Genomic DNA, 13,669 nt, shown 5'->3' with positions numbered 1-13,669 from the left:
CCCACAGCATGTGGGATCTTAGTTTCCCCACCAGGGATTGAACCTGCATCCCCTGCATTGGAAGGCGGATTTTCTTTGTGTAAAGAAATTTTCTTTGTGTAAAATGTTGTGTAGCAGAAAGAAAGCCATGTGAGTAGGAGGAAGGAGCAGGGGAGGAGGGGGCACCCAGCCTTGAAACCAGCTGAGTGAGTTGTACTGTGTAAGGTGCAAGGGGCAACAACAGCTGGAAGAGCTATCCTGGTAACAGCCAACCTTCCTTGAGTCGAGGCTTCAGCTGCTCTAGTCTTTAGTGCCCGTAACAACCCCGTTTATAGGAGACACACCTGAAGGTCTGAAAGGCTAAATGGCTTACTAGCAGCACACAACTGTCAAAGCAGTGCAGCTGGAACACGAATCCAGTACTTGGGCTCCAGAGCACAAGATCCTCACTGAATTATCCAGAAAGAGAACTTGAGGTTGCCCTAAGGGACATGCCGTAGCAGCAGGGGTGGGACTAAGCCAGAGGTTTCTCCCAATGCCGGTCTGTCATCTCTGTCCTCCCCTGTGACCCCAGAATGTGGATTGTTGAAAGGCCAGCAGAGAAAAATGGGGTGAGTATTCCTCTCTTTTCCAGGTGTTGTTCTAGAGAGACGCATGGCATCTGCAGTCTGGTGTCCCCTGACGGCATTGCCACTTGGCCATTCTGGACTTGGATGAACTGGCTCTTGCCAGTGTAGCCTTCAGGGGTGGCGAAACAGGCCACAGTTCTCTGCTGAGCCGTGTGTGAGGAGCCTGGCTTTAACTAAGTTGCCCCCGTGGGCCCAAGCTTTGCCCTCGGCCGCTCTTGGGTAGGATGGGTTTGGCCCTTTTTTTGCCTCCACTGCAGCTTTGGAGTTGGTTTTCTAGGAGACCTCTCTGAGAGGATAATCTTTTACAGGACAAGGAAATACTGAAAGAGAAGGCCAACAAATCAGGAGCCTGCGGAGAGGAGGATAAGGTCGCCCCCAAAAAAGAAGTTTCCTGCTTGTACCTCACTATTCTCCTGAGGCCCCAGAGAGGTGGGGGTGGGCAGAGGCAAGAGGAGGCCAGGAATGCAAGCACCTTCTAGGGCTTTTGGGTGCTAAAAAGTGCCCCAGCTCCTAAGAGGCTGACGCTGGCTGCCTGCTTTCAGCTACTGAAAGGAAATGTTTGAAAGAGCAAGTCATTATTCCTGTGGCAGAAGCTGCCTTGAGCCATTTTCTCTCAGTTTTAAAATACATGTTCATCTCTAGGTAAAACAGCCTAGCACAACGTGAGCCTGCAGCCAGCCCTTCTCCTCGTGCACCGAGGGGTTACAGAGCTTGCTGGGGGAGGGTTCTCAGGTCAAAGCTGAGGGCACAGTTTCCTTCCTGGTGCGGGCACCTGGACCCCAGGCCCGGCCCACCCCTACCTGCCACATACACCCTGTGGTAAAAATAGGGTAGGCTTTTCCTGGGTGGAGGCAGGAATGAAGGGTGGAAGACTTGTTCTCTGGACGTCGGGTGGTAGAAGGAGATGTTCCTGGGAGAGGGCGAACATTCCCCACGGACGAAAGGAAGGAGGTCAGAGTTTTTGCAAGAATGAAGCAGTCTGAAGAGATGGCAATAAAGGACACCAAGAATGGTGGATTTTTCTATACTTGGGAACTGACGTGTGCACACACCGTGTCGGGAGCTTCATTAGGCTGGGCCGTGACGGCGCGGCTCGCCTTCACCACCGGCCGCTCCCAGGGCCTTCGCGAGTGCTTTTTGCGTGGGCTTGTGTATCTTTGCCTTCTGTCACAGTGCTTTTTGTTGTAGTGTTTAGCTTGTATCTAACTGATGTTTTAATTGATTTGGGGGAAAAAATGATTGCTTCTGTTTTAGAGCTGTCTTGGTATTGTTCTGTGGTTTTTACTGAATTGTTGAGTACACTGGGCTCTTCTAAATTGCATGTTCTCCTTCCCCTTGGAAAAGAGACTGATGCCTGCTTGGTGGTTCACTGTGGCTTTGGTTCCAGCTCCTTGGGCCGCTGACTCTGTCCATCCACCCATTCTCTCCCCCAGCCCAGCTGAGCACTGTGTGAGCTAACTCAGTGAGCCACGATCCAGTTCTTTTTCTTGGAGTGTGATTGCTTTTCCCGCCTCCATGCAAAGTCAGGGAGGGAGGAGAATGTAAAACAGACGCCTTCCATTCCCGAAACACCTGTGGCTGCTTTGCCTGTACCATGGGCCTGATGAGATAAAATGCATTAAGATCCTTTAATGCATTTCTGTGCTACAGATTCTGCCTTGGGCATTGATTGGGTCAGCGGACATGGTGTAATCCAGGGATTGCTGCTGGTGGGAGTATAAATGGTTAATGCTTTCCAACAGGCTTTCCTGTACCCACCTGCTGTTCCTAACATGTACTTACAAATGAGCTGTGAGGTCAGTTAGCTGTCCTGAGTTTTAAGAAACTTTTTTGTTGTTGGAAAAATGTGATTCTTTTCTTCTAATGTGCTTGCCTGGTTATTTCAGACACGAGTCAGGTATATTTGTTGTTTATGTTTGAAGTAGACACTTCAGATAGCAAATGGTACCTATTGACCTGAGATGTGGAGGCTGTGTTACCTAGGTTTCTCAGGGAGCTTTGGGAGGCCTTGGGTGGGCTCTGTTTGCTGTTTGGATAAAAATATCAAGGTGCGTTCTCTGATTTGCCTCCTCCCTGGACACAGCTGCCTGGGGCTTGTTGCTGGTGGGCAGGCGCCGGGAACAGGCGTGCGGTCTGGGTGGCGCGCACACGCATGGCGCTGCCTGAGGCTGCACACCTGGAGATCATTTTACAGTGCCTCGGTCCACGAGGCTTGTCAGTATTTTTAGGTTCTGCTTGAACCTCTGACGATCTGAAATTCAAATGAGCAAGAAAGTGTAAAATACTTCTTGTGAGTGAGGTGAGAACACCGGAGCAGCTGGAGCCGAGGCCCACCCTGGTCTGAGGCTTCACTGAAATGGCCACTTTGGGAGAGCCCCCGAGTGGGGGGATCTGCAGGAAAACAAATGTTTAATTAATTAAAGTCCACAAGTATCCAGAGCTGCCCAGTTTTGTCAACTTTTAAATGGTGCTTTTTTACTCCAAGATAAAGCCAATAAGCAACATTTCTGTCTGGCAGGGACTGAATAAAAATGTCAAGGGTTCAGACTTTGTGAATTCTGGCATCGCTTTCTCTGTCTCCTTTAGGAAATTCCATGGGAAAAAGACAGTTCCAACCCCTGCTCAGTTCTTAAGGTTCAGAGGGAAGCACTGGCCTGGGGATCCGGGGCCTCAGCCAGGGGTAGGGGCTGTACTGCCTGCGGGGTGACAGGTTGGCTCCGCCCTCGGTGCTCCAGCTCCTCCTCCACACACCTTCCCCACCCCCAACACCACAGTGGTGCCTGAGGATGGGGGGGGAGTTGGGGGGAAAGGGGACTGGCCTATGAGGCCAATTATCTGGTTCAGCTGCCCTCAGGGCCCCTGCCTGCCAGCACGGCTGAGAGGTAGTGACCCTTTCTCCTCAGGCCCTGGGTGTTCCTCTTGGGCAGTGATTGTCAATGATTTTTGTCAACAAGTAAGTGAAACAGGAAATACTGTTACAACTTTATAGCACTTAGTCAGGTATTGGGTGTTAGTTATATCATCTTTGCTTAATGATGGCATTTGTCAGACTGTTCTCAATCCTGGTGTAGAGTCTCAAAATACCCACACCCGTCTCTGTGTGAGCAGAGGTGAGATTTAGCTATGGATGAGGGCGTCTGAATGAAATGGATGACTTTCAGATGTTAGCTTTAAAAGCTGAAGTTTGGTTCCCACCAGATGAGCATTTTTAGAAACCTGCATGTCAGACCTTTATGAGTCTTGGAAGAGTGAACCTTGGATCCATTTTCTGCCGGGAATGTGTTTTTAGAGATTTAAGGTGTCGAGCATCTTCAGGTCCGTGTGGCCTGTGGCTCTACACCAGGAGGGCTGAGACCAGGTGTGCTTGTTTATGACCGTGAGCGGCCTGCGCTGAAATGCTTGTCCTCCCACAGGAATCCCCCGGCCTCTCTGTTCAGGGTGAGGGTGACCTGAGTGTGCTGCCTCTGCGTTTCTCATTCACATGGGACCCTTTCAGGACAGAGGGTTAAGATAGGTCTTGAATTGTACTTTTTGCCTTTTGCCCGCTCTGCCCCCTCTGTTGCTGTCCACAGCCACAGCGCCCTGGGAGGAGCCCTGCGCGGTTCAGCCCCTGTGGCTCCCTGGGCAGGCCTCTTCGTCCAGCCCTGAGGCTGCCTGCTCAGTTGAAGGTGTTTTCGAAATGAGGGTGTAGCTGCCGGAGACCTTGCTGCGTAGCTTGCAGAACGGGGGCAGGACGGCTGACTGGTCTCACCTGTGCTGGTCGGGCCTCCTCCTCTCCCCATGCCCAGGATGGCCTGTCAGGAGCCAGGCAGTGGCAGGTGGAGAGGGGCCTGGAAGGTGGGCCGTGGGACCCAGTGCTTAGACAGCTCTTCTGCACCCTCGCCTTTTAATCAAGGGCTCATCCCAAATTGCTCTTCTGCCCTGACAAACAAAGAAACACCCACACAAGTTCTTGAGCGTTTTGTGAAATTTAAACCACATTTAGTATTATAGGCTGATCTTTTTTCAAAAACTTTTGCCTTGGGTGTTTTCCTCGCTTTTGGGGGGTTGGCATCCTTTTAATCATTATCCTACTGCTTATCTCTCCAAAGCACTGTATGTATATAGGTATCATAAGCAAAAGTATATTGAAATTGTTTTTAATACTATATGATGCTGATGTATGTGACCATAGGAGGGTGTAGATATGAATTGTACATATGTGAGTGAGTTTGATAATGATATATAACTTTTTAAAATCGGGGAGAAAGAATTTCATGATACCCTGGGTAGTAATACCAAAGCCCCTGTCGCAGCTCTGCTGATCAGTTCAGTGTCCTTTCTGCTTTCCTTCCCTCTGGACACTGCCTTGGCTGACCCACTCTGGAAAGGCCCCACTTGGTTTCTAATAAACGGCATGAGAAAGTGTTGAGGCTGTAAATCCCCTTGTGCTCTAAAACTGTGTTCATCACTGAAATGAGAACAATCTGCTTCCCCAGCAGCCTAACTCACTTCTCTCCATATGCCCAGCTTGGTCTCCAGATTTCAGAGAATAATTGAACGTTCATGACACTTGAGTGGTTTCTGGAAACAGGTCTGTGGGTATCGAGAGAAGACAATAAAGACTCACCCCCCCCCAGTCACCCCCGAATGCTTTCCTGTATCCAGAACAGCCCACCCCAACTACTGACACCAAAGTACATTTAGCCAATTGGCTGCTGTTGGTGCGTAATACCTACTCAGCATTTGGGACAAGTTCCAGCATGTAACTTCCACTTGGTGAGTGAACTTGACAGGAGAGGGAATTGAGCTTAATTTATATCATCTAATAACCTCAGTGCAGCAACTTGGGAAGTTAGCCTTCCAAAATTTCCCCAGACTTTTCCCCAGTGAATTACAATGCCATATATTGTAAATTTCACCAGCTCTGCTCCCTGCTGAACTGGTAAAAATTTACCTGCTGTTCAGTGATTTTCACCTTTCAAAAATCAAAGGCAAGTGTCAAGCAAGGTGTGTCTGACAGAGGTACACAGGACTTGAGTAGAGAAATAAGGTGTTTTTGGCTGAATGGAGAATCCTTGGGTGGGTAGAGAGAACATCCAGGAGCTCCTGTGGTTGTTGTGCCCTGTTTCCTTTTCCAGACAGAACCTGGGGCTCTCAAGTCCACCCACCGAGTTGGTGGTCCCCAGGAGTTGGCGGAAGGCAAACTAAAGCAGAGTTGTCAGGGGCGTAGTGAGGGCAAGATTGGAGCCTCTTCCCTCCATCCCAGTCTACCTTTGACTAGTGAGGTGTTAGACTGAGCCAGGGCTGAGTTAATTTCAGGGGCAATCCATTTCCTGCTACTTTTATTCAGCCAGCACCATTCATCAGGAGAGGAGAGCCCTTGGGACCCTCTTCTGCATCATCCCAATATCTTGAAGGAAGGGAAGCAGGGATCTTCCCACCCCTAATTATAGATGCTGAAGGTATAGAAATATGTCAGGACTTGGCGACAGAAATGCCTCCACACACTTCCTGCTGCCACACAGCTGGTACCCCTACCCCAAACCCCGACCTGACAGCAGGTTCTCCCCGACCAGGTGGGCTTTGCTCCAAAAAGATGATTGTGCTTGTTAGATGCAGGATGAATATTGAGGCCATCCATACTTCTGCTGTGAAATCCTTTAGGAGAAAGACAACTGGTATCCAATACCTTCAAGTAATGAACTTATCAGTAAATATAACACACTAGCTCATTAATCTTAACGTTGCTTTTGAGCCAAGTGGGAGCTCAGCTTCTCAGGAGACAAAAATTTCATCTCTGTTTCTTTCCTTAAACCTAGTCCTAATTTAGAGTCAAACATATTGCCCTGCTCTCCCTGGGAAGCAGTTAATAACGTGTTTTTTTTTTTTCTGTACAATGGATGGTCCAGGCTCGGCCTGGTTGCTCAGGCCGCCGTGGGCACCTGTCCGTACTCAGCATGAGCTGAAGGCATCAGAGAGGGCTGTGAGTGTCAGCTGAGGAATATTCTTTGGGTAAAGTTGATCTTAAAAGTTAGGGCTTTTGAAATCGTTGTCCATCATGGCCAGTCTTTGCTTCAACTTCTGATATCCTTCTAAAATCACTGCCTCCACCCCTCTTCTCTGAAAAGAATTGAGGATGGGGAGAGGGACGAATCACAGTTTGCAAGTGGTGGCTGTCCATTCACTCTGGCTGCTGGGGTCTGGGCTTAAAAGAGAGAAATCTCTGAGAAGGGATGTTGTTTGCTTGGAGAATAAGTGAGGAGAGCATTGGCCCGGGGGTGCTGCTCTGGGATGCCTGCCCCAAGTGTGCAGGGAGAGGTGGTTTAGGAAAGGATTCCAGCTCACTGCAGGTCAGTCCTATGGACCTGGTCTAGGCCCGTGGGACCTGGAGGTATGACCAGATGCAACTGTTGGGATGAGGTGATGGGGAGGAGCCAGCCCAGATCTCACGCCCCCTCCCCTGAAAGAAAGGGCCAGACAGACCCAGGGAACATCGGGTGACTGTCGCTGTCACACGTCCACACCCCCATCAGCACTCCTAGAATTTGACCAGAAGGGGAGAATGGGCCACATCCTGACACAGCTGTGTTCCCTTTGTCCTCTGAGCCTCTCTGCTGACAGCCTGAGGGCCTCCTCTCATTGTTTGCTACCAGAGGGGTTTCATCTGTGTCTCTACCTGCTCTGCCGGGCCTCTCCTCAACTCTTTGTTCTCCAGCGTTGTGCTCCCAGGAGGCCCGACTGTGTGGGCCTCACCTCCTGCCCACCAGGTGGGGTTGGAAGCATCAGGCTCCATTAAGATGCCAGTCGGAGCTCGACGTTTCTGTTCTTTCCTCTCTTTAAATGTAATACCTTGTCCAGTGCTTGAAGTAATCCATTTTCCTCTGAGAGCCCCCATTCATGTGTGAGCTTTGGTTTGATCACACCCACTGTCCCCATAATCATTTCTGCCCCCTCGCCCCCGCCCCGGTCTCCTAGAAGCAGTGCGTGTCTTGTGGTAGATACTGAGGTTTATCCAGGCCAGGGAAGCACTGTGCTGCCAGCTCTGGGCTCTCCCGCCTGTGTGGGGCTGGGAGGGAAGGGACTCAAGAGCCCACTCATTTCTGAGGCAGGCGCTGCAGAGTCACATTGGGGTTCCACCCTCAGGGTCCAGGCAGGAACAGCATTGAAGGCAGATGTGCCCCTTGGACGTTCTGAGGATGTCGTTGGACTTGCGTGAAAGTGCTGGCTGTCTTGTTAGAGTGGGGATATTGTAATAGGCTCTTCAGCAGCCGGAGCCCCTGCTGCAACCATCGTCCACTCACTGGACGGCCCTCCCGCTCTCTGGACCTGAGGGAGAGCTGGGCTCTGTGCACGTGGAGGCCACCCTAATGGTCTGTCTTCTCTGCTTCCCCCACTGCTGCAGGTTACGTGTTCTGTATGTTGCATCGCCTCCCCGAGCAGCATGACTGTACGTTTGACCACATGGGCCGTGGCCGAGAGGAAGCCATCATGAAAATGGTGAAACTGGACCGGAAAGTGGGGCGCTCTTGCCAGCGCATTGGGGAAGGGTGCTCCTGAAGGCCGGCTTGGCCGCTACGTGACGCTGTTCTTAGTTCACTAATGTTAGCCTTATTTAGGACAAAGTCAGCCAGACACCTTGTACTGGGCACGCGTCAGACTACAGCCAGTCCGTTTCCTTTCCTTAGCCAGCCATCCTGGTACTGTAGTTTAGGGGTTGATGGTGGTTGAAATTGATTTCTGGCTGGTTACTAAGGTGCCTGCTAGCCATTGTATAAAATTAAAACATGAAGAATATTTTTTTTTGAGCATGGCTAGTGGATTTAAAACAACACATACCTGTCACTGCTGGAGTCAAACTTACAAAAAGCCTTAAGTGGAAAGTGTTCCAGACGGAGACTCTGAGTCAATAGAGGAGGAGAAGCTGGTGTTCAAGTCCCCACGACGCACATGGCTTTGCCGGAAGCTCTGGTTAGTGTTCGGCCTTCACCTCTTCACTATCCTTAGTCCCAGTAGCCAGGATACCTGATGGCCACGCGTGCCCGGGCCACGGGAGGCTGTTGAGATTGGCCCCGTGGCTGGGCTGGGTGGTGGCCTCGCTCTCCCACTGAGCAGGAAATGGGGGTGGGGACAGGTTAAGAAAATTTACCTGACTTGCTATGAAAAAACTCTCTCATCACACGAGAAGAGAAACAGTAACCTCACTTTGAAAATCAGCTCCACTCAAGCCTAGTCCACGAATGAGAACCACCTTTTCTACACAGGACCCTTGGTCACGAGAAGCGCCCGCGGGCGCGCCCTGACCCACGGGCTCTGGTTTGCCGTTTGCCGAGTGCAGGGATCTGGCAGTGGATCAAATAAGGCTAATAGCAGCACCGCAGCTGTGGCCTCCAAACTGGCCTCTGCAGCTAGGTTTCTAGATTGGAAGTTTTTTAAAAAGATGTTTCACAGCCAGCAGGAATCAATAGAAGAGCTGGGAGCTGCCTGCAGCTTCGTCCCTTCCAGCAGGAGCCTGCTCAGCCCCTCCAAGGCCAAGGGGACGATGCCTTGGCCTCGCCTCTCATGTCTGTGCAGCCCCACAGTCCAAGGGCGACCAGTCCACTTCTACCACATAGCAAGTTTAGTAAGGGGGGGGCAGCATATGTCACAGGGACAGAGGTTCGTGGCCATGGCCCAGCTTGAGAGACACACTCGCTCAGGCAGGTGCGGGGAGGGCCTGTTTCTCAGTGTGTTTCTCTTCAGAGAGGAGTTGAGTGGAGGCAGGAGCTCAGGCCCAGTGGGGATGGGTGGAGATGGGCCTGTTTGCCAGTGTTAGGAAATCATCACCGATCAGGTGTGGGGGGTGGGTAGACAGGAGAAAGATGCCCTTGAAAGCCTGAGCAGGGGTGAATGGCCCCAGAGCCCCATCTGATCCAGGCCGGTGAGGGTCGGAGACTCCTGCAGAGGCAGTTTGGATCTGCCCGCACACAGGCTACTGGAATAGTTTAACCCAGCAACTTACCCTTTTATACCACAGCAAGTGTTTGCTCAACTCTGTCTGCAAATTAACAGTTAATACCTGCAACTACAAATGTTTTTGGTCCGAAATACTGAAATAGGAAATCACGCTCTTCCCCGCCTCCTCTCCCACCCTACCCCCACCAGAGTGGAATCCGCTGCAAAATCTCCAGCCTTAATTCTTGCTTCAGGACCCAGACCGGCGTCTTGCTCTAGGGCAGCCCAGGGCAGAGGGGCCAGGTCTGCCCACGTTTACCACTGTTACCAAGCCACGGCCCTCTGGCCAGTACCTGGCCATCCTCAGTGATGCGGCCCACCTCGGCCCCCCACCAAGCTCTGATCGTGAAGAGGCCACAGGCGCCCTTCCGGCCCTCCTCAGGCCCCACCGGCTGCTGCTTCCCGGCGGCAGCGATGGGAAGCAGGCCCTCTGGGGAGCCCGGCCGCACACGGGGCTCGCAGCCCATGGTCACTTCCTGATGGTAGAGCTGGGGGTGGGGTGGGAGGGCTTGTTCCCCGGCAGTATCTGTTCTGTGAAGTTTGTTAAATGTAAGGAAAGCTTAAATTCTTGTATCTTTAAAAGAGAAAATCTTATTTAACCCTTTTGTGTTCTAGATTTACTTACACACATAGCCTAGAGCTCAGTTTTAGTTTTAACATTGTGAAAATATTAAAAGAATCTTGTAACTTTATTCTTTTTTCTCCTGCTGAAAAAAAAAAATTAAACCAATCGTATGAAAGTTTGGATTTCTGTTTTGCCGGTTCTCCTAAGTGCCACCTGGATGACCAGAAAAACAATAAAAGGTCTCCCCAGCCAGAGGTTGGAAGAGATGGAGGGCTCTTGTGTGCACTGTCTGGGGCTCACTTGTCTGGTAAGTGTCCAGGCTCCACAGTTGTTCCTCTGGTTTCTCTTGTGTGGTTCCACCTCGGGAGACCCTGGGGTAGAGGTGTGTCTGCTGGGCCCAGCCTTCTCTGGCAGCAGGGAGGTTACGTACCTGGGGGAGATGGGAAGAATGAGCACCAGCCCAGAGGGCCCCCAGCTGTGCGAGGGTTGGGTGTGCCTGGGTCCTGGCATATCCAAGACCCGACTTAACGAAGGACAGGCCTGGAGGAGAAAGATTCCCGGAAGGGACGATCAGAATGATGTAAATGCTGTGTAGAGGACCACCTAACACGCCTTAAGATAGACTAGGCTATCTCAGGATGGAGAGGTTGTGCCTGGGGTCTGCAGTACCCAGGGCCTGGAAAGGTGTTCTGAGAAGAAGGTGCTGTAGAGCTGTGGTCACAGCGTGGGCCCACATTCCTCTTTCTTACCGTCCTAGAGCAAGTCAGCCACACCTCACCATCCACACGTATACTGGGCGTGATACTCAGGCCCCACAGAGGGCTAGCTGAGCTCACAGGAGACGGGCTTGTTTGGGTGCTGTCTGTCTGCCTCCTGTCCAGAGGCAGAGAAAGCATGGAGCCGTGGGGGAGGGACCACGACGCACAGGAGTCTTCGCATGATTTCTGAAGGGAAGCCACGTTGCAGTCTCACAGCTGTCAACTCGGTTGTTGTGAACACACAATTTGTATGTTTGCTCACCTAGGCTGCTATGCAAAATGAAGCTGCATCCTGCCCACAAATGAACACGTATTCCAAACAGCAACAGTGCCCTTTGGGCTTCTGGACACAGTCCTCCTTTACAGATGGCTCAGAAGAGCTGTTCCCCATCCCCAGCCCAGCATGGCCCCTACCCTCCCACATCAAAGAGGTCCTCACCAACCTTTACAGACCCAGAAACCAAAGACAGAGGACGTCTGCGTTCTTGGGTGAATTCAGGTTATACACGTCTGGCAAGAGTAGCTCATGGGCCAAGCCCCACGGCCATGCTGAGGTGCTCCTGCCACCCCTCCCTCTCCACACCGCAGTCCCGAGGCTGAGTCCGGTCCTCACCCTCCTCTGGCTTTTCTAAGTGTGAGGGTACGGGTGGGGCGGCCTCGGAACCTCAGTGCTGGGAGAGCCTGACGAGAGCGTCCTGGCTGTTCCTCAGAGCTGGTGCTGCCTCTCAGGTCCCTTCTGGAAGGGAGCTCTGAGAACTGGAGCTGCCCTCTGCAGAAGGAGGCCGGGAGAAGCTGGGCCCCAAGGCCTGGGGAGCTCTGAGCTGGCCTGGGCTGGTCAGCGGCTCTGTGCTCCCTGCCATCCCTGCCCACAGGCTTCTGGGTCTCACTGTCAGCACCCAGGGCCACTGATGGGGACCCACTGCCTGGGGCAGGTCTGGGAGGGAAAACCCCCGTAGCAGCTGGGAGTAAACCAGGAACGTGGCGCTAGAAGCAGCCATCGGGGAGGACAGTGCCCCCTACACACAGGGTGGAAAGCAGAGGCCGAGGGGCATGGTGACCTTGGACAGCCTGGTCCTCTGTGCCCCACTGCTGCTCAAGTACCCTCCCTGTCCTGAGCCACAAGCCCTCGGAGGACGCTATCTGGCAGCAGATGGACAGGCTGTAACAGTGTCACCAGTGTTCCCAGGGCATCCATGGGAACCCAAGCCCTGGGCCCCAGATCCCGCCTTACAGGCCTCTCAGCTCCTCCTGCCACTGGCTCTCAAAGGTGGTGGCCTCCAGCTGTCCCAGCCGCAGGGACGGCCAAGAGGAGACAGTAGTGGAGGCAGGTGTAGGCAGCAGCGCCTCCTGCTCCGGGCTCAGGGCTTTAAATACTCAGGATGCATGGGGTAAATGCACGAGACATTTATCATAAATTACAGGTGGATGATTGTGGGTCTTTAGGCCCTGAGGCCTCTAGGGGAATATTCGAGTTCTTTAGGGGGCGGGGGAAAGCAGAAGCTAACTTGGTGGGCTTGGAGGGCCCCTTTCAGAGTCTGCCTTCTGGCTGGGAGAGGACAGGTGTAAGGAAGGACGGCCGGGGGCCAGGGGCGCTGCTGCCCATCTGGATAGTCAGTCACAGAGGAAGCAAAGGACCAGGCCCAGGTCAGGAGTGACTCAGCCAGATGAAAGGGAGGGCACCCTCACCCCTCTGCTAGGTTATTCCATGAGCATCATTACTTTAGTAATTTTTAAAAAATAGAACAGTGATTTTCAAAAGTGTACGCCTGTCCTCACCTCTGCAGTGGAGGCAGGTCCTGGCCTGTGTCAGTCCAGCAGAAAGTCCTGCCTGAAGGCACGTGGGGTGTTTGGTGGGGGACATGCAGCTCCCCGCGCCTGCTGAGGTGCGACGGCTCCTGCGGCCAGTCTGATGGAAACCAGCAGAACCCCCAGGTCCTCTCCCCACACCTCAACACAGGGGCGGGGGCTGGGGTGTATCGGAATCTGGTTTACTCTCCGACCAAACCCTCCCACCACCGTTTCCACTCATTTTCTGCAAAACACCAGGGCCTCAGGATCCTGTCCAGTAACCAGGTATGACCAAGTCAGCTTCTAGGAGGAGAAATGGGTGCATCCCTGTTGCCCTGCACATCCCTCCCCCTCCTCTAAAAACTCCTGTGCAAACACCAGGCCCCAGGACGACTTCTCATTTAATATTAGAATAATGAAAACCATGATGGCACAGAACCACGAACTGCATTTTAAATTCCTAGGGCCACTAATGAGCACTGAACTCCTGCTGGAGCTGTTATTAGGACAAACATTCAGAATGGATGGCTGCAGCCACGAAAGGAAGTGGAGCGTGGCCTGCACCACTGCAGCCACAGCTGCCGCCTGTCCGGCCGCCACCCTGAGCACCTCAGCTGCACCCAGAGGAGCTGGCCGCCCATGTGGAATGCAGGAGTGACGCGATAGCACCAGAAAACAAAACCAAAACTCACTAATGAGGAAAAACCTCTTAGAAGGAGACACATTTAATTTTCTTTTCCTTCTTTGACACCCTTCTTCTCTGTCCAAAGGGAGGTTCTTAATTGAAGCCCACAATGGGGAACGCGCCCTTTCTTTATTATCAAATGGCCTCAGCACACGGGATGCTCTGCTTTTTATCACAGATTAGACCTTCCTTTTTTCCCCGTGGCTCTAGAAAGGATAAGTGATTACAATTTTGTTATCTTCTGAATTAAAAACAGGTGAGGTTGACTGGGTCGGCGCTGTCCGCACAGACT

The 13,669-nt window shown here is 52.3% G+C and overlaps 1 protein-coding gene across 3 annotated transcripts in view; it reads left to right on the top strand.

Moving 5' to 3' along the window:
- Positions 1 to 13,660, top strand: part of ZFAND3 (zinc finger AN1-type containing 3) — a 326,173-nt gene extending 312,513 nt beyond the window's left edge. For all 3 annotated transcript variants that reach the window (XM_079932930.1, XM_079932931.1, XM_079932932.1), the window contains exon 6: positions 7,993 to 13,660. In XM_079932930.1, coding sequence (XP_079789056.1) covers positions 7,993 to 8,147 — 155 coding nt within the window. In that variant the 3' untranslated portion in view covers positions 8,148 to 13,660. The remainder of the gene's footprint in view (positions 1 to 7,992) is intronic.
- Positions 13,661 to 13,669: the final 9 nt, after the last annotated feature.

Source organism: Stenella coeruleoalba (genome assembly GCF_951394435.1).
Source record: "Stenella coeruleoalba genome assembly, chromosome: 10".
NCBI classification, from domain to species: domain Eukaryota; kingdom Metazoa; phylum Chordata; class Mammalia; order Artiodactyla; family Delphinidae; genus Stenella; species Stenella coeruleoalba.
Note: the sequence above shows the minus strand (reverse complement) of the source record. Positions and strands in the feature narration are given on the sequence as shown.